General features: G+C 41.3%; 1 protein-coding gene across 1 annotated transcript; it reads right to left on the reverse strand.

Annotated features, from left to right (window-relative positions):
- Positions 1 to 6,044: 6,044 nt before the first annotated feature.
- LOC137170326 (phosphatidylinositol 3-kinase regulatory subunit alpha-like) lies at positions 6,045 to 24,623 on the reverse strand. The gene is made up of 17 exons (XM_067573615.1): positions 24,420 to 24,623; positions 21,941 to 22,436; positions 20,430 to 20,559; positions 18,461 to 18,553; positions 16,931 to 17,002; positions 16,683 to 16,799; positions 16,392 to 16,590; positions 15,141 to 15,223; positions 9,911 to 10,016; positions 9,675 to 9,773; positions 8,838 to 9,018; positions 8,617 to 8,742; positions 7,913 to 8,055; positions 7,278 to 7,454; positions 7,095 to 7,169; positions 6,698 to 6,868; positions 6,045 to 6,352 (listed from the first exon to the last, which is right to left on the reverse strand). The coding sequence occupies exons 2-17, from the start codon at positions 22,130 to 22,132 to the stop codon at positions 6,163 to 6,165; spliced, it is 2,154 nt and encodes a 717-aa protein (XP_067429716.1). The 5' UTR covers positions 22,133 to 22,436; positions 24,420 to 24,623; the 3' UTR covers positions 6,045 to 6,162.
- Positions 24,624 to 24,682: the final 59 nt, after the last annotated feature.

Genomic DNA, 24,682 nt, shown 5'->3' on the forward strand with positions numbered 1-24,682 from the left:
ACACATTTTATATTTATATTTTCTGGTTTTAGTCCTCTATGACAGTAAACTGAATATCTTTGGGTTGTGGACAAAACAAGATACTTGACATTTGGGGAACAATGATTGACATTTTCCACAATTTTCTGACATTTAACAACTAATTGATTAATCGAGTAGGCTAAATAATAGACAGCAATAATGAAAATAGTCATTAGTTGCAGCCCTAGCTGTTGAGTAACTAGCTAACTGTCTGCTAGCTAACTGTCTGCTACCTAATCACGTTAACTTCAAGAATAACATTACTAGAGCCAAACTAACTCTCTTATTAACCAATTAGCTGATCAACACAAAATGAATTGTCAATTATTTGATAGTCAATAACTGTTTCAGTTTCAAGCAAAAATGCCAAACATTCTTTGATTTCAGCGTTTTTCTTTGTGTAACAATATTTTATGCCTTTAAATCAAAAATGGTGAATGAAAAAAGGCTGAAAAACGTTTCATTTTACCAAATATATTGAATAATGAATAATGAGAATATACTGTTGTTTAAAGTAAAGACTACAGAGGTTTAAAGGTCAGTCTCTGTTGAATTCCAAGCAAATAAATGACACATAACAAAACATTGACAGTTTCAAGATCCTGGTGCTTTATTGTCCTCGATTCTGACATGAACAGCATGAGTGAGAAGCAAATAGAGAAGGAAAGAAAAACAAAAAAAAACTATTTCTGATACAGAAAATACAGTGTTGATGGAATAAAGATGGATTTCCAATTAAACTGAGAAAAAGCACAAAACCTCCAACATATTTCATCACCAGGTTGTAGAGGAACAGGTTATAGGTTATGAGTGCTCAGACTTACAGTAAGGTTATGAAAATATAATGAGCTCAGTGTTGACATTTGGAAACTAACAGATCACCAAAAGAAGACTTGAGTTCTCCAGGACGAGGATTTGGTGGTTAAGTCTGAAGATATTTTTAAAGGTTTTGGTTGAGACTCTCATCTTTTAAAAACAGGATGTCTGGCCCAAAACTGAAACTAATGATGCTAAGAATAAAATGTATTATTACATCTTATAAAAAGCTTTTCCTTTTAGGTGAAAACAACCAAAATAATAACGAGTTTCTCATGTGCCTTCAAATATGGAGAAACTTTAAAGAACTTTAATTTTCAACCCAAAATGGACAAATAATGTCTGGAAATGGAATTTATTTGGGCATAATGTAAATATTTTTGGGCCAACAATTTTGCATCATTAAACCAAAAAAAAGTGTGAAATTTTGTCCATTGAAAAAACAAAATAGTGCCTGAAATTATTCCACAACTTCAGGAATAATCAGATATCAGTATCAAAAAAAACCACAAACTGTCACAGGGAATACTGTAGCTTGGGATGACATGTCTTTACTCGTAATGTGCTTTTAGGCCAGAAAAGAAATCTGTCAGAAAATAAATAAAAGGAAAACTCTTCAGACACAATGAGCCTGAAGGTTTTTTTTTTCTATAAACCAAAAAATGATTTTAAAACTGGAATGACAGAGCCCCAGTTTGTTTTTCTCACGCAAATCATCTATTTTTGAGACTTCTGTACTGATTATCTTTCGAGTCAGAGAATTATCAAACTGGAGTAAAACATAAAACCACAAAGTAGGTGTTTAAACCTACTTGTGGTGTTCCTCAGGGCTCAGCGTTAGGCCCATTATAGTTCATTTCATCAGCGTTTTAAAGAATTTATTGGCTTCAACAAAGTATCAATGAATTTAGTTAATTATTTGGTAATCGTAAAGCAAACTTAACCTAGTGTTAGTGTTGTGTTCATGTACTGTATTGTTACTCTATGGAACTATTTTTTGGGGGGAGTTGGATGCTTTTGTGTTGTTTTGTACAAACAAATTTCACTTTAAACTTAGAAGACGCGTTTAATATGGTCCGTCAACGAAACATATAGAGCTACAGCTAAGCTCCAATCAGAGAATTTGGACATTTTTTTCTTACAAAAAAAGTTGATCATCAAAATAGTTGGCGATTAATGTAATAGTTGGAAACTAATCAATTAATCGTTGCAGCTCTACAAACATTTCTTCAGCTGTTGACTTTGGACACAGTTTCACAAATTGTATCTCGATTTCAGCATTTTCTTTTTGATCCAAAACTGGGACACGGCTCACAAAAAAAGGATCTAAACTGTTAAATGCAGAGCTGAGAAAGTCGATGGGACAACTGCTCAGTTGAGAGAAAGTGTATTTATCTGCAACATTAATTGTTAAAGTCAAATGTCAAGAAGAAACTCCTTTGACTTTGTGTTTTGGGTTGTTGGTTGAACAAAACAACATTTGAAGAAGTGACTTTGGCCTCTGGGAAACTGATGAGCATTTTTCACCATTTACTGTCATTTTATAGATTCAGCAAATAGTGAAAAAAAAAAACAACTTGAAAATAATTGTTGGCTGCAGCCATTGTGGAACGAGCTGCAGGGAGTCTGTTTCATTTCAACTAAAGATGTTGAACTCATTTATTCCTCTTAAATGTGATCGTCAGTGCAGAAATCTCAAATATAAAAATGTCTACATGACACAAACTGAAGCTAGGAATGAATGACTGACACACACACACACACACGCACACACACACAGATTATAACCATTAATAAAAGTACAATGTCTGTAGAAAAGGAAATGTCTGTGGATAAATAATTTGTCTTTTCATCTTCAGATTATTTGGATAATTTGAACTAAATAGAGACCATTGTCTCGCAGTATAAAAGGCTGTTAGATAATAAAACCAGATGTTTAATTAAATCAGAATTGATAATTAACAGTGAATGACCTTTTCATGACGACTTATTGTCTTACAATTACAGATTTGGTTCTAATGTGTTCACTAGTTAGGATGAAGAAAACAGGGCTTTTGTGGAATAACCTAAATGTATTAATTTATTCCTCCACCAGCAGAAAAGTTTGGTGTTTCAGACAATATTTGGAAAAAAAATAATAAAAGCTTCAAAAAATTTAAGGACATTTCCAAACATTTTTGCGATACGTGTCGATTTTCAAACCGAACTAAGAGGGAAAATACTTGGTTGCAAAATTGAGGAAGTTCCCAGACGGATGTAACAGTCGGGACTCCCTCAAACCCTTCGCAGAGTTTCATGTCCTGTACCTGGCTTCTCTTCAAAGAAGTGTCTCAATGCACAAAAAGGAAAAAAATAAAGAAAAAAAAAATCTATAAAGACAAAAATTGTGATTCAGGTTTTTATCGTTTTACACCAGTTGAGTGTCTTCACGGATGTTTACAGGCTTTGCCCACAAAAGTTCATGTAGCTCTTGAAAATCCTTTCAGAATAAATCCAGAAATGTTCGGATTCCAAAGTCAGACTGAGATCCAGTTCTCGTCTTTCCAAGAAGAAAGACTCACAGTTTTGATTCAGCACCAGTAAACCTTTGAGTATCCTGGACTTGTGCTGACGAGACGTTTATTGAAATGAAAGAAGTGAAGAATCGTCCTCTGCAAAAATTAAACGACACTCTCCCAGAAGTCCAAAACAAAAAACAGCCAACCTGAAGAAATAAGAACTCAGAAAACACTGCTGACGGGGGGGGGGGGTGGGGGTCGGGGTCGGGGTCGGGGTCGGGGTTGGGGTCGGGTGGGGTGGGGATCGGGGGGTCTTTGGATGAGGTCGGGATGCAGGTTTCTGCTTTTTTTCCTCTCCTGATATGAAATGCGGGTCAGTCGATTGGCCCTCATTTTAAACCTCATTCGGAGTCACTCACAGTGTTAGCAAGAAAAGTCTCTCTCTCTCTGGATTGTCCGCCATTCGACATCATCATCATCGTCATCATCATCATCAGTCTACAGTCTTTAGTTTCTGTTCTGTTGAAGCGTACTGGATCAGTTCAGTGTCACGGTTAAAAGAGGAGTCCGCTCTTTTTTTTTTTCTTTTTTTTTCCTTATTAAACCAGACGAGCTCAGTTCAGTTCAGCTCTCCCCGCTGAACTTCAGTCCAGACCAGCTCTGACCTCTGACCTCTGACCTCCCTGTCGTCACACAGCGAGGGAGTTTACGGAAAGGTTCGACAGTTCAGTACCTCGTTCCTCCACAGACGGACATGATCGGGTGTAACGGTACGTGTATTCGTCCTGAACCGTTCAGTACAGGATGTTGGGTTCTGTCCTCGGTTCAGTTCGCTCTGTGACCCAAACAGTTACTGTCAAAATAACTTTATAATCCACTTACTGCGACGAGCAGCAGCTCTGATCGACCAGTAATCAGCATAGAACAGCTGTCAGCAGGTGTTCTGACTGCCTGAAACAGAAAGGTTGTTTTCTTCTCCCACTGCAGCACAACTAAACTGTTCAATTCTATCTTTCTTTTTTCTTCTTCTTCTCTGCTGATGTACCGAACCGTTGATTTTGTGTACCGTTACACCCCAACTGACTGCCGTGTCTGACTCACACCGAGGTCGTGATCACATGGGACACATCTCTGAACGAGCCTGAAACGTCTAAACTCTGCACCGACACACGAACGTTACATAATAGTAATGAAAGAAATTAGTGTACAAGTTGGAAATATAACAGAAAACCATTTAAAGGAAGCAAAAGTCTCATAACTCAAAGACAGTGTGAGAGCTCTCTATCAAATAGTTCCTGTTTTAAATCATCATTTTGCTCCATTTGTTCAAAGAAAACAAAAAGTTTTTGTAGAAAAAAGTCAATATTCCTCATCGAGTATGAAAAAGAGGTCAGTTTTGGTGTCGTTACTGAAACGCAGGCATCATATCTGCAGTAATAATTAATCTATTGATTCATCTGTTGACAAACAGCAAAAATTTAAGCAAAAAAGATCAAATATTTGCTGGATTTAGCTTCTCACAGCTGTGATGCTGTGATCGTTATCGTCGGACAAAATAAGACTTTTAAAAACGTAATCTTTGAGGCATTTTCACTGTTTTCTGACATTTTTATAGACAAAATGATAAATTGAGAAAATAACGAGCAGATTAATAATGAAAGTTAGTTGCAGACGTAAAAGGTAACGGAGCAGGACATCGTTAAACGTTTTAAATCGTCGACGCTCACAGCTGCCTGAAAAAGAAGACGAGGTTTCTCATGTGATCCCGACCTGAAGTGTGACATCCTGGTTCCTGATGACGGTTAAGCTGGAGCAGCATATCCGCTCCGTAACTCGACTATGTTTTACCTGCATGTCTGCAGGGAGTGAACCGGTGTGAACTGGTTTATATACTGCTCCTCGTCTCCAGTCCATCTAAGCTGCTGCTGCTGTTTCTCCTCACAGGAAATGAATGAAAACCAAATGAATTTTTGCGAGTGTTGAAGTCTTTTTTCCTACAGAATGTAACAACATGTAGTCCTTTGCAGTGTACCGGATAATACTGTTGTATGAAACTGTTGTACTTCACATGGTTATGATGAGCAGAAGTGATACGTTTAAACACTGTGATCTGAAGCACTATGGGATTAAATTTGTGTCAAATTAATTGAACAGAATCTCCCAAGAAAAGAAAACCTGCAGCAAAAGAGTGAAACATTTGATGACAATATTTTCACTTTTTGAACTGATCGGTTTCATTTTTCACTTTTTTCAGTTTCTGACACAAAGCTCTCGTGTGGGCGTGTCTGACTGACAGGGCTGCGTCCCCATTGGCCAGTTACTTTTGATGGGACAGGTACATTTAACAAGTGGTTATCAACTCGTTGAAACAAAGATTAAGCAGCAAAGCAGCAAAAATATTGTAATCAAATGTTTCACTCTTGTATAGATTTATATTATATTTATATTTTTTTGGTTTCTATTGATTTTTATTCACTTAAAGTTTGTTTTGTTTGATTTTTGGGAGATTTTGTTCAGTTATGACGACACTAATTGAATCTCATGAAGCAACAGGTTTGTTTATCGTCGTCCAGAGTTAAACTGCAGCTGCGACTCCTGATCTTTTGTGAAGAATGACATCACACGGAGCTCCAAACAGGAAGTGAAACGCGTCATGTGGTCAGGTACTGGTCTGTGAGGAGAGCTGAATGTCTCCCCGCCCCCCCCCCCTCCGTCATCTGGCGGTCAGTCAGACCGTCTGGTTTGTGTTTTTTTTTTGGGGGGGTAAACGAGGTCTGCTGCTGGTCTACGGTGGGGGGCGGCGTGAAGCGGGGGTGAACCGGGCGGGTCACCGTCTCTGCTGGCTGTAGACGGGGAACGCCAGCGTGACGTTGAGCGAGTCGTTGTGTTGGACCAGCGAGGTGTGCTGGTAGTGCAGCACCAGCTCCTTCAGAGAGCCGTACAGGTTGTAGGGCTCGGCGAAACCGAAGCCGGAGTTCGTCTTGTTGATGACGCAGTGCTTCACCTCGCCGTCCACCCTGAGAGAGACAGAGAGGAGAGACGGAGGTCAGACGAGATTACAGACAGACTGAAGCACAAAGTCAAGAAGTTCTGCTGTTAACAGAACCGTGTTCCTGCACATGCTCAGTGGTGAGTTACTATCTTATCACTGTTATTAGTCTTTAAAATACAGAAAATCGCAGCCGAATCCTTTAAATTAACTTTTCATGAGCTCCTGAGTTCTGTGAAAATGTTCTAAGAATTAAGAAAGACTCATATTTACAACATTTTCCCCATGTCAGTGAATGCAACATAACATAACTGCAGGATAGCTCAGCTGACAGACAGGTAAACAGGTAAACAGGTAAACAGGTGAGTCTTACACCACGGAGCAGGCGTAGCAGCCCGGCTTGCTGCTGTCTCGGACCAGGAAGGTCCCGTCTCTCTTCCCGCGCAGCAGCGACTCGGCCTGAAGGCGGTTGATGTTTCCCAGACGCCACAGACGCTCGTCGTGATGAGGAAGGTCCTCCTCGTCGTCCACCATGCTGTACTCGCTGAGGACGGGAGACGCAGGTGACGACACGTTAGCGGCCGTTTCACCATTTTATAGACCAAACAACTAATTGATTTGTATTAATTAAGCCCTCCAGCAGTATGATGTTAGTAGTGATATAATAAACTGTGTATCAGTCTATTGTTCATTCTGTGTAATGAGTACTTTTGGTACTTTTAAGTATAAGTCGATGTTTATACTGCAGAGTATTTCTAACTGTGACTTACTCCTCTGTGGTTTCGTTCTTCAGACCGAGCCACTCGTTCAGCTTCCTCTGACGGACTCCCTTCTGGGTCAACCACCTGAAACACAAACACACACACAGGTGTCGTTAGTTCATGTTGCACCACACAGCTCTGATTGGATGTGTGTGTGTGTGTGTGTGTGTGTCTCCGAGTGTGTCGTCGTACATCAGGTACTGGTCCCTGGTCTTGCGGAGCTGGATCAGGTCTGGTTTGATGCTGTTCATCTTCTTGTCGATCTCTCGGTAGTCGGCGGCTTGTTTCTTCAGGTCGACCTCCAGGTGACATTTACTGTCCACGATCTCGCTGATCCGAGACTTCAGCTTGTCGTAGTTCTCCATGATCCTTTAAAAAAGAGAGAAAACTATGATTTATATTCTGTTCAGACAGAAACAAACCTCTGCCTGTTTTATTTGTCTTCTGTTTGTGTTCAGGTTGCTGGTTGTCTTACATCAACTCGATATTTCTGGTTTTCTTTCTGATTCTGAAGCAATTTGGACCAAATTCATTCGTCCTTTAAAGCCAGTTTGTCGGTGTCAGTACTGATCAGATGCAGTGAAGTCTTTAAACTCCTGTTTATTGATTGATTTCTTTTGTCTAGAGAAAGTAGAAACACCTGTTTTTGGTTTAAACGTGATTCATTCGGAGGTTTGCACTTTCTTGAAGCTTCAGACTAAATTTACCAGCAGGTGGTTTCTTCCTGAAAGCTCCCGTAGTCATGGCAACCAGGGCTCCTTTCTGCATTTTTTTTTTTTTTTTTTTAAATAAAGGTCAGTGTTGTGGTTGCCACGGTGACAGCCTACCTCTGGATCTCCTTGTCGTTGCCCTCTCGGCGGAACTTCTCGATGTACTCTTTGCTGAAGCGCTCCTGAGTCTGACACTGCTCCTCGAAGATCTTTATGGTCTCGTTGAACGCCTCGATGGCCGTCCGCTTCATCTGGATCTCCTGAGGGACGAAGAGGAGGAGGAGGAGGAGGAGGAAGAGAGGAAAGATAGAAGGCACAAGAGGGGAAGGAAAGGAAACAGGTGAACGTGATGAGATAATAAACAGCAGAGAAATTTGCTGTCAGAAAATCTTATTATACGCTTATTTAGGCCAAAATGATCTTTGAATACTATTTTATCATTATATATATTATAATGTTTAATGTTTATTAAATACATCAAAAACTAAATTTAATATATATATATATATTAAAAATGTATAATATATGTATGCAAGATAAAAAATTTTATACAAAATACCTGTAAAAATAAGATTTTCTGACAGATTTTAGTAGATTTTTCAACATGTTTCATTTCCCTAATATTCATTTTTATTTATTTATTTTTTAAGCGAATCAATTTTTGTTATTATAATTATTATTTTTGCAATCCAGGAAGTCCATTAGAGTAATAAATAGGTTTGCAGGTTAATCAGATATTAATCAGGGTTCAGTGCTGGAGCGTCTGATTGGTCGACGTGTTGCAGTAAAAATAAACCCTGAGAACACAGACATCACAGTACCTGTGAGGTTCTGGTGTACTCTTCATACAGTCTGTCGTACTCTCGGTTCTTCTCCTGGTACTGCAGGTGATACTCGTGCAGCTTCTTCCCCACAGCTTCAATACTGTCCTCCTTCACCACCTGGTCCTGAACAACAACAACAACAACAACAACACGTCCAATCAGATCACTGAATTCAGCGCTGGGAACCAGCTGACCGTCTCACACACAGTCTAACAGACCTGCTGGTGTTTGGACACCGGGTAGAGCAGCTTGACGTCCAGTTTGGGGTTGTACTGGGCCAGAGACTCGTGGCGGTAATGGTTGATCAGCTCCACCACCGAGCTGAAGGTCAAAGGGTCGGAGAAGCCGTACTTCCCCTCCCGGTGGAAAATCTTGATCAGTTTGTTGTTGCCTCCTTTCCTGCAGAACGAAGCAAAGAACGAGATTAAAGATTAAAAATGAAAAACTAAAGATTTTCCTGTAAATAAAGTCATCTGAAGCATTTAGTCTGGTTTGTCCTAAAAAAACAAACACAAACAAACACTAAGATAAAACTACAAACCTTCCTGTCAAAGGACTAAAACAACATCAGGCACCAACATGAACACACAGCGAACGGCAGATTTCCAAAACTGATCATATGAACTGAGACTAAATAGGTTTGAAATAGAAAATAAGTCAATATTTCATGACTCCACACATAAATACATCGTTGCCATCAATCAGGGAACATACACATGTGCAACACATGTTAATTGATTGTTATGTGATGTAAATACTGTTGTTTTTTTTATTATGAGCTTTATTTAATTAATGTATTTATAACAATATGTTATGACTATTTTTCAGTAGCCCTTTATACAACATGTCTGGTTCATGTTACATCATCCCTGACAAATGAACTACTCCTCAGGGAGAGGACGTCTTTTATGAACACGTCCTCCAGGTGAAGGAGTCTGGTTGTGAAGGAGTCTGGTTGTGAAGGAGTCTGGTTGTCAAGGAGTCTGGTTGTCAAGGAGTCTGGTTGTGAAGGAGTCTGGTTGTTATTCAGTAAAAGGTGTGATGTGATGTTTTACCTCAGAGTCAGAGTGTAATCTCCGTGCATCTTCGTGGAGGCGTCTCGGACCAGAAACGTACCGTCAGCTGTGTCTCTCAGCTTCTCGTTCACCTCCTCTCTACAAAAACACAAAAATGTGTTGACTACAATAAGTTCGTAGTTTTTACATGTTTCTGTTCATTTCCTTCGTTGTTTAGTTTTAGTTTGGATATATCTGTGTGTGTGTGTGTGTGTGTGTGTGTGTGTGTGTGTTACCTGGAAATGTCTCCCCAGTACCACTCGGCGTCCTGCAGAGCCATACTGTTGTTGAAACTACTGGAAGGTGCCGGAGTCGCCGGCTTCACCGGTTTAGGAGGTAAAGCTGGAAGAGAGAAAAGACTCATTTAAAGTCCTCCGTCACTCGGACCACGTCTACATGAAGCAGCTAAAAACAAACAAACAAACAAACAAACAAACGCTGTTCGTCCACATTAAGAGCTAAAACCAACCAGCTCATCAGCTGTTTGAACCTGTTTTATGTAAATTAATAAAAAGTTTTGACAAGGAAACTGAATTATGGTTTGAATGAATTTAGGATTTGATCCACAGATATGAAATAAGTTAGAACTTGTTTGTTTTGTTCAGTTTTATTGTTTGTTGTTGGAATAAAACTTTCAGTTATTTATATAAAGCAGGAAATGTTGTTTTAAAGGTTTTAACAAGATCATTTTATTGAACAAATCAGTCATATTAAAAAACAATAGTTTTTTTTTTTAATTCTTGACACAATGATTCTGGAAGTTGATTTTAACTTGAGAGATAAATGATGAAGAGGAAGAGGAGTGACTGATATCAATAACAGTTCATGTGTGTTTGAGCTCATTTTAAAAAAAAAGAGACTTTTATCCACCAGATGGCGCCGACGGGCTGATTTACACTGTAAAAAGTTCCACTCAGAAACCTGAAAGACTTTTCATTTAATGAACTTTATTATAGATCAGTGTCTGTTTTTAAAATGTGAAGGATGCTTATCAATATATTTGATTGATACATTTAAGATCAATATATTTGACTCTTAAATTTCTTATATTGACTTTAATTTAATTTGTTGTATTTTGCTGTTTACAGCTGTAATTCTGTTACATTTAACAGTGTTTACTGTTGGATTTGCTGTAAAATGTCTCAACTCTTTCATTACTTTATTGTTATTATAACACTTATTTCAGGGATCCTAATCAAAAATTTTTTGTTGTTATTATGATAAAGTTCATGTGGGGAGAAAAACACAGATATAAACAAAGATTCCTGAGTACAAATAACTGCTTCAGATAATTTGAGGCTTCATCTTCATCTTCCTCAGTTACACTTGTTTTAGTGAATTATTCCCTCTTTTTGTTTCTGCAGGACAAACGTTTAAACCTTCACAATAAGACCAGAGATATGATGTGATGTGAAGACTGGATCCTTCTAGACCAGGAAACTCACTCACATGTAGTCTTAATGAAATACAGTCGTTGTAGATGAGTGTGTGTGTGTGTGTGTGTGTGTGTGTGTGTGTGTGTGTGCTTGTACATGACTAGAAGCAGAGTCACGTCTAGCAAAACCACAATGTAAAGAAAACGTAGGAGGAAGCAAGAAACAGAAATCTATTTCAGTCTGTAAACAAACGGCTGTTAAACAGGAGACAGAACTTTAACAGATGAGAAAATGAACCGTTTGCACCTGACGGACGAGATTTCGAATCCCAACAAACACAAACAGGCGTCTTGTTGGGAGACTCGGCGTTCACCATCGTACACAGCAGAGCGGAGCGTCTTCCCTCACAGATGATCTTTACAAGACGTGCAAACCGAACTTCCATTCTGTCATCGAGTTACTCAGAATGAAAGTTGATCAGTGGAGGCTGATATGTTCGTCATCGTTCTAACCACAGATGACGCTCAGTGCTGCTGACTGAAGCTGTTCTACACTGATGCTCTTTAATAACGTGAGTCAATTATCTTTTTACTGGTGTATAAGTGTGAAAATCACGTTGTAGACGCAGTAGAGTAATGAGAGGATCAGCTCGTCATCGGCTTCATCTTGGCTGATATCGATCTGTTAAAGCAGGCTTTAATAAAAACACACATGCAAACTGATGGCTTATCCTGAGAATAATAATAATAATAATAATAATAATAATAATAAGGCTCAGACTCTGCTCCATAAAGAGACTGAGAACTGAGCAAAAAGCTTCTGCTCGACTAAACATCACTTGTGACGTTACGATGCTAAAATGTAACAACGCCCAGAAACAGAGGAAGCTTCCAGACAGGATGTTGGACCGACCAATCAGCTCGTTCGATGCGCAGCGTCGTTGAGACGTGCAGGTAACCAGACCGTCGTCCTCTGAGCAGCTTCTCAGAGACGTTTCGGTGCATCGACTCAAGATTCAACGATTTCCACCTGATAAGATTTTATAAAAAAAAACACTTGAAATGATCAAATTTAGGTTTGAAAGCTTCTAGAGGAAACCTGCAGCGGCCATGTTGCATTCACACCAAATCCAAATGTTGGTTTGAACGGAGGCAAAAACTTGAACCGGGATCAACTTTTGCCAGAACGCAACACAGAGTCACGCTGACCAATCACGTGAGCCAGCGATCAGACTGAAGACGGGAAGAAGAACGTCTGCGCTGCAAAAATAACAACAGCTGCTTCCTTCAGCTTGTGTCCGTCGTTTGGCTCCGCAGACAGGAAACGGAGGGAAAAAAAAAGCCCGGGTCAGGGGTTAAAGTTCACAACATGACGTCACACAAACCACGTAGGGAAATGCCTCCACACAACCCCCCCCCCCCTCTTGCGGGCAGTGCCGCATTGCCGGATTTACATGTGAACGCAGCCTAACAGCTCCGGGGTTCAGGTCCGAGGTCCTACCTGGACTCTGCATGTTAATGTAGCAGAGGATCTTGTTGTCTCGTCCTCTCGGCGGCTCGGCCTCGGCCCTGCCGCCTTCCTCTCGCTCCATGTCGGCCTCGGGAACCTTCACCCGCCTCCGCGAAGCTTCAGAGGTGAGACGGAACGCGGCTCAGCTCAGCTCATCGTTTCTCGTGGTCTCCCTCCTACAGCCGAGCGCCCGGACAAAAAAAAAAAACTGACGTCATCTGGAAGGAAACAGGTCCGGGCTTCATCCTCCTCACTCAGCTCTTCTTCTTCTTCTTCTTCTCTCTGTTCTGATGGATTAAACCTGCAGGATCTCTTCTTCTGCTGCACCTTTTTTACATTTTCACCTCTGGAGACTCATCTAACAGCCTGCAGGAACATGTTTCTCTGCATCTATCCGACATCAGCAGCCGTCTCTCCGACGTTTCAAAAAAAAAAACAACAAAAAAACGACGCAACTTTCTCTCCGTGTGTGTGTCTCTCTTTTCTCTCTCTCTCTCTCTCTCTCTCTCTGAACACCAGCCTCTAGTTCAAAGCTCAGGAGAGCAGCTTGGAGATGTGTGACATCACCGTTGCCCCCAGCCAATCCTGCAATGGTAGTGATATCACCGAGGCAACACCCCCCCTTCCTCCTCCTCCTCCTCCTCCTCCTCCTCCTCCTCCCCTCGTCTCCTCTGCTGCATCTTTCACTCCGTGGATGGATGATGTCATCGTTTCAGCTGCTGCTCGGTCTGACTCAGAGACTCGACCGAGTAAATGGATGAATTAACGACTGAAGAGCCGCTAAACGACAGGATAAATTACAGCTGACAGGCTGACGGTCGGCATTACTGCCTGAACGAAAGGAGAAAATTATCTATTATCAATGTTTGATTAGTCAGATCTGTATCGGCTGAAATAAACCCAATCATATGTGGATCTTTACTCTCCTCTCCTGTGTTTTGTCCTCATCATCCTGCCAGTGTTGCTGAGCAGCATTTCTTCTTCTGCATATATGCATCTAAACATTAAAATAAACTGATTCACTGAATTCTGACTCTAACTGTCTCTTTCTTATGATCAAAGCTGAGAGCAGAAAAGCTTCGGCTTCTCATGTTTAGCAGCACTGAGCGTGACTTTCAGCGGTGAAGATGACAAAATATGTCTTGTTCTGATGTCGGACGTTAAACGTGGTCAAAGTTCCAAATCCTGAGGTGAACTTATGTAGAAATGCTGCCTGCAAGTCAAAACTCGGGGCTTCAAACCTGCTCTTAACGCTTCGTCGACGACGTTTTCTTCTACCTCGCCGTCTAAGCTGACGTCGGATGTCGCACATGCTCCATCCATTCTGAAGCCTTGGTTGCTAAGGTGGTTGCTAAGGTGGTTGCTAAGGTGTTTCCATGTGTTGTTCAGCTCCGACATGTACGGATGGATTTGAGAAGTTGACATTTGGAGTAAAGAAGGAGAAAAAGAAGTGAAATCCTGCTACTATAGTTTGTTTACGTAGCCTCCGGAGCCGGAGGAAGCTTCCTGAAAGCTGACCAATCAGAACAGAGTGGGCTCATCTTAAAGAGACAGGAGCTAAAACAGCCTGTTTCAGACAGAGGCTGAACTGAGGGGCTGCATAAAGGACCAGTAGAAGATAAATAAAGAGGTTTTAACTGGAAATGATGCAAAGATATTCCAGTAAAGCCTCAGAATATAAATATAGAGGCTGGAAATGTGCATGATATATCCTGTTTAAAAGTGTTTATAGTTGATCCAAACAGTGACACTTGAAGGCAGAGTGATAAGCATCATAGAGTTTGGAAGACGTTCGTAGTTGTTGACATTTAAAGTGACTGAAATGGTTCTCAGGAATGTAACGAGAGAGCTAACGAGTAAAAAAAAATAAGTTACAAATGGAAGTGGGTGTGAACGGTGGATGTCTCATTAACAGAAACATTATCGGGAAGCTGCAGCAGGAGGTTTTCTGATGAGCACGTCTGACGCAGTATAACGACCCTGTAATTAACCTCCAGTCCGCCGTTGACTGTGATGACAAAATGAAACTGGTCTGTTGTCGGTTTGTGTGTCTGTAACTCGACCGAAGATCATCTGTGAGGGAAGAGGCTCCGCTCTGGATCACCGCTGTGTGTTTCTGTGTTTATGTTGAGAAATATTAACATGTCTGTTACATCAGGAACGCTCTGATCAAATAGTAACTCAGTCTGATCAGACGTTTGAAGTAAACTTTCTGTACCACAAACACAACACAGTACTCTCTAATCTAGATTACGGTCTGATGTCTAGATCTGTTCTCTATAAACAGCTGGAGGAGGAAGGACGACGACGTGATAAACAGCAGCGACGTCAACGTCACGTTGAGCAACAGCTGTGACTTGTGACTGTGACACAGATCCACCGTGACGCCGCGTCACCATTAGAGGAAGTGAAAACGTGAAATCGAGGAGGTTTGGACAGAAAGCAGCTCCGACGTCACTGATGAAGGTCGTTTTCTCCGGTCAGACGCGTCACGTGATACGAATCAGAAAACTACACGTTCTCCCTCATCGACCACGAAACAACACACACACACACATTCAGAGGCAGGTGTGTGTGTTACCTGGTGCAGCCTGGTTCATGTTGAGCTCGCTGGTTATCAGAACCTCCAGGACCTGAACCAGAGGATCCAGACTGGACTCAGACCTGAACAGAAACAAAAGACTCTCAGTCTCACAAAGATTCAACAGTGTTTATGTAGATGAACCAGGATGTCATTAGAGTTATAATAGAAACATTTGAAATGTAAATGTGAACATTTATATACAACTTTAATGCCATTTATTTATTTTCTGGTTCTTTCACCTGTTAATTCCTGATCTGCAGTAGTTTATCTTATTATTATTATTATTATCATTGTGTATAATTACTTTAGTCCTGAGCTTCATATCACACACTGAACTGTACAGATCTTTCATTAATCTGTCAGTAATTTTCTTGATTGTTTGTTTGGTCCATAAAATGTCAGAAAATGGTGAAAACTGTCGATCACAGTTTCTCAAAGTCAAAGACGACGTCATCAAATGTTTTGTTTTGTCCACAACTCAAAAATATTCAGTTTACTGTCAAAGAGACTAAAAAAACGAGAAAATATTCACATTTAAGAAGCTGGAATCATCTTTTCTTAAAAAAATAAAAACAATTAATCGATCATCAAAATATTTGGTGATTAATTTAATAATAACTGTAAACTAATCGATGAATCGTTGCAGCTGCAGCTTAAAACATATTAAAACAGCTGAAGATCATCTCTACTTTAACTGGAACCACTTAAACACTGGTGAGAAGAAAAAAATCACTATTGCTTCACAATTTTTCATGCAGGATGCACAACTGCTGCTACTGTAAGCAGTGAGTGAGTGTGAGAGTGTGTGTGTGAGTGTGTGAGTATGAGTGTGTGTGTGAGTGTGTGTGTGAGAGTATGAGTGTGTGTGTGAGAGTATGAGTGTGTGTGAGTGTGAGTGAGTGTGAGCGTGTGTGTGAGTGTGAGTGAGTGTGAGCGTGTGTGTGAGTGTGTGAGTGTGAGTGTGTGAGTGAGTGTGTGTGAGTGTGAGTGTGAGAGTGTGTGTGAGTGTGTGAGTGTGAGTGTGTGAGTGTGAGTGTGTGAGTGAGTGTGTGTGAGTGAGTGTGTGTGAGTGTGTGTGTGTGAGTGTGAGTGTGTGAGTGAGTGTGTGTGTGTGAGTGTGTGTGTGTGAGTGTGAGTGTGTGAGTGAGTGTGTGTGTGTGAGTGTGTGAGTGTGAGTGAGTGAGTGTGTGTGAGTGTGAGTGTGTATGAGTGTGAGTGTGAGTGTGTGTGTGAGTGTGTGTCACTGACCCTGCAGTCTGTCTGAACAGTAGTGGACTGAAGCTCTCAGCCAGGTTTCGGGGGCTCAGCTGGACTCTGGTTCCGTGCAGACAGAGGCGGGCCAGGTGTCGGACCACGCTGAGCAGGGTCAGCCCGTACTGGGCGGGGCAGGTGGGCGAGCTGGCCACGCCCAGCAGCACCTGGGCGCAGTCCTCCGGGTCTCGGACCTCTGCGGACGGATGAGGACAAAAAAAAATGTGAACAGACGTCGTCTCTACGCATCAGGACTGATCGGGACGCGGTGCGGTGGTGTCGTCTTACCTTGCACGGCGTGGATCATGTCGGTCTGCAGCGAGGAGGGGAGGACGGGGCCGGGGAGGTCCTGCAGGAACCGGACTACCCCGTCACACAGGGACGCCACATCCAGCTGCTCCAGGTCTGAAAACAAACACACCTCAGTTTAAAAAAAAAAAAAAAAAAAGGATCTCTGCTCTGCATCCTCTGTTCACCGATTCACAAATAAAACGAGTCAAACGTGTGTGTGAGGATGTTTGAAGACGGATCCTCACCGGTGTCGGCCAGCTGCCGGGTGTCCACGCCGCCTCCGCTCATACTGCGATACACGCTGGGACTGTCCAGACCTGCAGCGGCAAGGACACCAGACGTCAACAACGCAACACACGAACAAACAGTTAAAGCTTACTGGAAACATGCAGCTGTGTGTTTATATTCTAGTGAAGATGTGATTGATAAAAAAAAAACGAAAACCACAGAAGAAGTGAATCAGACTTCACGGAAAATCATCAAACTGTTCCCGAAAGTTTTCCTGCTGTGACTCTGCGTCTCTGTGGGAATCCAACTGTTTACAGGTTCTGTCCTCCGTCACAGAGCGAGACACAAACCTCATGACCTCACAGCCGATACGCAGCGCTAAGCAGCATGTCAACGTGTCCGATACTGGTGCCAGTATCAGTAGTGTAACAGTGCAATCACAGTTCGGTTTGGGGTCACGGTTCAGTGCACTGTAGGGGAATAACGGAGCATATTTTAATAATAGTGCTGCATCCTGTCGGTGTGATGAGTCTATGGTTTGTCATTCTGACACCAGCAACACTACATGAGGATGGAGTAACCAGGGTAACCGAGGTAACCAGGGTAACTTACGCACATTGGAGTCAGTGGATTATTAAACTACTTTAATTGTTTGGATCACGAAGCATCGAACCATTGAGGAAAGACGCTTTATACACCTGAACATCCTGTAGCGGACGGTTCAGGACGAGTACACGTACTGTTGCACCTCCAGCCAGTAATAATGCTCCATTTCTGGTACCAAACGATACCTCAGTTTGAGGAATATGATGATGTTTAAGCCTTTATCTCCCCGTTTTAATAAAGCAAACTGCTGAATGCATCAGTGTCAAATAAAGAACTTTCCCCAAATAAAATATATTCTTAAATTTACTGCTGCAAACTCAAGTAGGTAGAATTAAAAGTAGATTTCAAGTGTTTATTTTTTCAGCTTTTTTCAGCTTTCTCTTGGTCTCTTTGCTCCACATCGTGTCATTTATCGCCGTCTGTAGGACAAATCGGACGCGTAATACAGACAGAAGTAGTAGTCACGGTCAGCAAATGTAATAAAAATGCTGCTTTTCCAGAGAGTTAACGGGCAAGTACATAAAAAAACCAACATGCTCGGGTGTTTTGATGAGCATCTTAGACTGTCAGCGTATAAGAAGGAACCGCTCACCTTCTGTAGAAAAAGAAAACGATTATGAACCGTTAACTGATTGTCAGTTATTCTCCACAGATCACACTTGTTTTGTTGACGGTATCTGAAGCTGAATTTCAAGTGACAGCGACTGAAAACAGTTTGCATCACAAACATGTGGTCGAACACGGACCCGGACGAATCACACAGGTTTCCTTAAACGTTCATGTTTCCGGCTGCAGCGTGACGAGAAACGTAAATACAAGAAGATTTTCCTTTTTTTTTTGGTGCTGATTTCGATGAGCGAGTGAGACGTCGCACATCAGCAGAACCGACGATAGAAACACACAGACGCGTGTTATTGTGAACGTTTGTGTGTGTTCGGTACCTTTGGTCTCGATGGCCTCCATCAGTCTGTTGAGGAGGGGGGGGGCCGTGTCCGGGGGTCCGAACTGATCTGAGAGTTCTGGCAACACGAAGCCTAAAAAAAAACAACATCACAACATAAACACAGTTTCTGTAGCTGCGAGCCAAAAAAATTCCATGTTAGTATAAAACAGAGCAGAGTGTGAGGAAACATTTCACTTCCTGTAGTGACAGTTTGGTCTATTTTCTCTCAGAAGATGTTGGTGATTGACAGGCAGACTGTTTCTGCAGTTTGTATCACGGCTGCAACTAAACAGCATTTTAATTATCAATTAATCTTCATGTTCAACAGCTGGTCTCCAGTTACTGTGGTGAGAATAAAGCAAGTCGGGTCTCCGCTTAAAGTCAAACAAGTCAAGTCATTGGCTACGTAGTGGAAGGGGAGGGACTTTTCAAACTGGTAATGGCAGCTGGTTACGTTGTAACTACGGTGAACATCACCACATTATACAAATGTAAGTTATACATGTGTTTTTTCACACTAAGCACCATTATACTGTTGCTGGATATAAGCCGTCAGTATGTTTTGGGGTTAATGTAGCAGTCTGTAATGATTTGATAGCGCGCATGCTAACGCTAGCTAATGCTGATTAGCGATCGTCATTTCCAGTAAGTGCACAACGGCTGTGTTTGATTTGAGACGACACCACTCTGTTGAAATTCACTCACTACACCAGTAATATATTAGTGTAGACAGTGAACCAACAGAAGTGATTTGAGACGCAGCTACAGAGAATTTACTGTGAAGAGGAAACACTTCAGCGACGACCTCTAATATGACTGGATGAGAACTGCAGGAAGCAGACTGAGTTCCATGAAACAAAACAGGTAACTGCTGCAAACCTTAACCACAACACACACACACACGCACACACACGCACACACACACACACACACGTATTTCCTGTGTTCGCTGGTGGCAGCAGAACAGAGCTGAGATCTGTTCAGTCAGCAACCACAACCCTGACTAAACACCAGCTGTGTGTGCGTGTGTGTGTGTGTGTATGTGTGCTTATACTTGAAGCTTTTACTGTAAACATGCTGGTTGAGGTTTTCTATAATGTTTTTTTCCTTCTTGAGGTTAAAGTTTAGTTCCATGAAGTACAAATAAATGCCACTTATTGACATTAGTTGCTGCTTGTGTGTGTGTGTGTGATTGTACATAAAGCTCCTGAGGAAGCAGCTGAAGGAAACTGACGTGTGTGTGTGCGCGTGTGTGTGTGTGTGTGTGTGTGTGTGTGTGTGTGTGTGTGTGAGTCACTGTGAGCAGATTCCAGGATGAAAACTGTTCAGCAAAGTGATGAAGCTGATTTATAATTAAAAAAAACATTTCTGCATATAAACACACAACATACGTGTTGCATCTTTTATCAATAGATGGATGTCATGTTCATCTACTGACAGGACACATTTAAAAATAACAAATGAGTCTCACAGAGAAACAGATTTAAATAAGGAAGTGAATAAGTGTGAAAGACTAAATGAAAGCATCATGTAGTTATATTGATGCCTGATTATTGTCGCCTGTTCACGAGGAGCTGAATGTTCATCATCGTTGACGTCAATCACAGAAATGTAACGCTACAAGGAAGCAGATGATTCTCTCTGTTTTACTTCCTGACTACAAACCTTCATGTTTGGATCCAAACCAGCGATGACCTCATCTATTAACTAAGTATTATGTTTGTATCAAAGCTGATATATCTTATTAAAAACACATCAGTGAGTCACAGCGCTGCACTGGCTCACATGTGTCTTCATTATGTTTAGAACAGCGTCGTGTTTTCAGTCTCTGGAGAGCAGTTCTGTGTAAGACGCTACTGAGCATGTGCAGGAACGCTCTTCTACACACTCTAATCTTCTGTCCGTCCTCGTTTCTATCTGATCGTCTGTTCGGTCATTAAGTCTGACTGATGTTTTTCTGGACTCACCCTCGGACTCGGAGTCGGTCCTCGCCGACGCGGCGGACGGCGGTCTGGGTGGGCGGGGCTTCGGCGTAGGCGGGGACATCCTCTTTCTGCCGACGAACTCCACGTACGTCCCCGGGAAGTCGCCTTTTTCCTGTCGGCCGGAGACGTATTAACACCACGACATTAGACTGATGTTCAGAGGTGTCGATACTCATGAGAAACATTTAATTTGTCCTCCATCACTTCCACTGTAAGGTCATTATGAAGGAATCTGCTAATGGTCAGCATGAACAGGAGGAATGATTAAACCCTGACTGATGCTTTAACACACACTGGTTAGAAAATACACAGATCTACTGTTAAAAAATCTGTTATTGAATCTTTCAAAGACTAGAAAAGCTTCTTTGTTTAAAAAGACATGAAAAAACATGTTGAACATCAGCTGCAGCCAATCACAGTGTTTCCCCGACATTCATTCAGCAACGATCGTTAATATCAACTGATGATTTTCACTGGTTTACTGCTCGGGCACGATGACGCCCTGCGATACTGGAGTGGAAATGTTTTGAGTCATCCTCCCTCTTGTGACGGTGAATGCGAGCAGAGGAAAAGCTTCGCAGTAAGTCGTCGGTCTGGCAGGAAAAACTACAGCGTGTCAGTTAATAAACGCTGCAAGTGAGCGTCAGACTAACCTGACCTGTCTGTCTGTCTGATGAGTGTCTTCAGTTTTTGATTCAGTTCTGTTAGTTTCATGTGTTGATGTGAGGAAGGTTACAGTCTCCTCATCACATCAGTCACATGATTCATGTATTTATTCTAGGGGATGCATGATTTTTTGCTGATATTTCCATCTCACTGTGGCCGATGTGTGCACATATTTTTTTCCAGCTGGATGAGGAGACTATTATACAAGAATAGATTATACTAATGATCATCAAGAAAGACAACATATGAAGGAAGATCTTAGGAAGCCTTAAAACTTGAATGAACCTGCCGAGTGGGAGCAGCAGCAGAGTTTTCATTGAGTTTATCAGACAGACAGGATTAATGTGCAGGATTTAATCTCTGGTCGACACTCCGGAGCAGAAGGTGGCGGTAATGCACCTAATACGCTGGTCGCCAACCGCCGTTATAAACCAAAAAGATTGTTTTTCCAAACAGAGTGATACATCCTGTCGGCCGAGGTGTTTCCTATCTGTGCAGCCGAACTTAGCGGCTCCTCGACGGACTGTGTTAGCCTCTGCTAGCCTGCCAGCTAACGTTAGCCCCGGTTTGTTATTCAAGTTAAAGCGGGAAGAAGCAGCTGATCTGACAGACGGCTGAGTGAAGTGGAGGAAACACCGGGACCGTCGGGGTGAAACAGTCCGTGCATTTTAGAGCTTTTATCAGCCGATACCGATGACGTGCCGATAATATCGTGCATCCCTAATTTATTTGTTTACATTTGTTTATCCACACAACAGCAGAAACTGAAAACGTGCATAAAAACAGGAGGATCGTTATCATTCTCGATCACGGCGACGACGTCATACCTGCGTGGTCTCGTTGAAGCCCGGCAGCCAGCCGATCTCAGACGGCCGTTCTTCGGCTCCGCTGCCGCAGCCGAGCGCCAGCAGCGCTCCTTTGCTGACCAGCAGCATGTCTCCCACATGCAGGTCGATGTCCTCCTCCCTCTCCTTCTTGTACTCGTACAGCGCTCTGTACTGAAAGGCCTCAGAACTCATGACGACGGCTTACGGCGGTGTATGGCTTCACAATGACTAACACAAAAAAACAAGAGCTCTGGATAATAAAAAAATATAAAAAAATAGGATTTAAGTCTTTGCCTGAGAAGATCTAATGAGGAGAATCTAGACTGAGTAAATATGGCGTTTGCAGCTGTCTGTGAGTCTCCCCTGTCTCCATGTCTGCTAATGTCCTGTCATCCCTCCAGACCCAGCCACAGCCGCTCAATCAAAGCGTCCTCGTCGTTCATGAACAGGAGTCTCAGCAGAGGTGGCGGCCACATCTGGGGCTGCGACAGATCACCTGTGAGAGGAGGAGGAGGAGGAGGAGGAGGTTAACAATTAGCGTGAGAGGAGAGTGATGCTGCAGCAGATCATCAAAGGATACGTCTATCTACCAAACGCTGCATTAAAATGAACTCAAGAAGAAGAAGATGTCACAGATATAACACCTCGGTCGGACTCACACACTGTTACATGTCAACTTCTGAAATACAGACGTAACGACTTCCTGTCTGTCTGTTTGACAGACGTGTGACTTGAAATCTGTACTTCTGACAGGGTTTTCCCCTCCGGATGTCGTTCAGCCGAACCTGAAGCGTCTTGTGATCGATTCAGTTTATAGACGACGGCTCGAACAATAAATCACACTTCTGAAACATACGGCAGAGACTCTACTCTGTCTGAGGAACATCTGAACAAAATATCATAGTTATCCATCAAATAATAGTTTGATCTGGATAGAAGTTGTGGTCTGACTGATGCAGCTAATAACACTTTAGTATCAGTAAAGCTGCGACTAACAGTTATCTTCTGATTTGTTGTTCCGTCTATAAAATGTCAGGAAATGTTGATCAGTTTCTCAAGACGACGGCCTTCAGTTTCTTGTTTAGTCCCGACAAATATTTGAGAAGTTGGAATCTGAATTTTTGGAAGAAACTATCGATTATTTTCATTATCAATCGATCTGTTTTTCCCTCCTAATTTATAAATGACTCTATAATGTAAGAAAAGTCAATCACAGTTAATCTATTAATCAACCAACAAGACAATTACTCAGGAACTTTTTTTAATAGTAAAATAATCATTTTAATTTTTTCTCTGGAGCTGCAACGATCAGTCAACGAATCAGTTAGTTGCCAAATATTTAATTAATCAACTATTTCGATCACAAATTGTTTTGAGTCTTTTTTTTTTTTTTAAACTTCTCTGGTTGCAGCTTCTTAAATGTGAATATTTCCTGGTTTCTTTAGTCTCTCTGACAGTAAACTGAAGATCTTTGAGTTGAGGAAAAAAACCTCAATCGAAAATAATTGACAGATTAAATCGATAATGAAAATAATAGTTGCAGCTCTAAAACTGTCCGACCTTTCTATTGTGAGAATTTCCTCCTTTTCTTTGTCTCATGTGATTATAAACTGAATATTTTAGACATCATCTGACGTCACTTTAACCTTTAAGAAGTTGTGACCAAACCGATATCGATCATGTAAATCATCTTTAGTTGCAGCCCTACAATAATATGAGCATTAGAAATTAGGAAAAAAAAAACACAACATGTCAGATTTAAATTGTCAAACTGTATCAAATAACAACCAGATTATCAACATAGTAAATAATACAGCTGAAGAGAAGAAAAACTGTGCAGTACATTAACTTAAGTACTGTATTTAAGTACAATTTTGTGGTACTTGTATTTTACTTGAGTATTTCCATTTGATGCTACTTTATACTCCCACTACATTTCAGAGGGAAATATTGAACACTACGATTATATGTATATTATCTATATATGTATCTTATATTCATATATGTATCTATCTATACTATATTGTACTTGCTGATAATACTTATGTGCATTTACTTAAGTAGGATTTTTCATGCATGACTTTTACTTGTAATGGCTTATTATTAAATTACTGTACTGGTACTTTTACTTAAGTAAATGATCTGAATACTTTTTCCACGACAATGTATAATTAATAATTGTTTAATAATTATTTTACAATTATCCGCTGTCATACACGCAAAACAGAAGAGATTTTAAGGTACTTTCCCGGTCGCAGCGTTTTAAAAAAAAAACCCAAGTTAAAGTTACAGTTTCTTTTCTCAGATACACTCCGACAATTAACCTTTAAGCTAAAACTCCCAAACGTTGTAAAAAAAAATGTAATAAAACCACAGATCAGAGCTCGGATCCCTCCAGGAAACGGGAAACGACAATGCATGCCAGTGCTAGCTTTAGCTTTAGCCTTGTTAGCTTATGCCAGTCGCTCCGACGCCTCACCTTTTTTTTTAATTTTTCACCAACAAACACCTCCAGCGGAGCAAACAGCGGACGCCATTACGGAGCAGCGATGTCACACGACGTCCAGATGTTCTTTAAAACTGAAAGATTCAGTTATTTTATCGATTATTTCCGAGATGAATACGCTCGTGTCAGTCGTCTGATTTTTTTTTTAGCAGCGAGACTGGAGTCAAGTTAACATTGGAGAAAAGTAATGCTCCAATTGGAGCAAAGCGTTTCCGGTATGGCCCGTCAAAATAAGA

The sequence above is a fragment of the Thunnus thynnus genome, chromosome 2 (assembly GCF_963924715.1).
Source record: "Thunnus thynnus chromosome 2, fThuThy2.1, whole genome shotgun sequence".
NCBI classification, from domain to species: Eukaryota; Metazoa; Chordata; class Actinopteri; order Scombriformes; family Scombridae; genus Thunnus; species Thunnus thynnus.

Coding starts and splice junctions, on each gene's coding strand:
- LOC137170326 (XM_067573615.1), bottom strand. CDS start 22,132: ATGAGTTCTGAGGCCTTTCAGTACAGAGCGCTGTACGAGTACAAGAAG. Junction 18,554..20,429: donor GACCGACTCCGAGTCCGAGG/GTGAGTCCAGAA, acceptor GTTTTTTTTTAG/GCTTCGTGTTGCCAGAACTC. Junction 10,017..15,140: donor CATGAACCAGGCTGCACCAG/GTAACACACACA, acceptor TCTCTCTTCCAG/CTTTACCTCCTAAACCGGTG.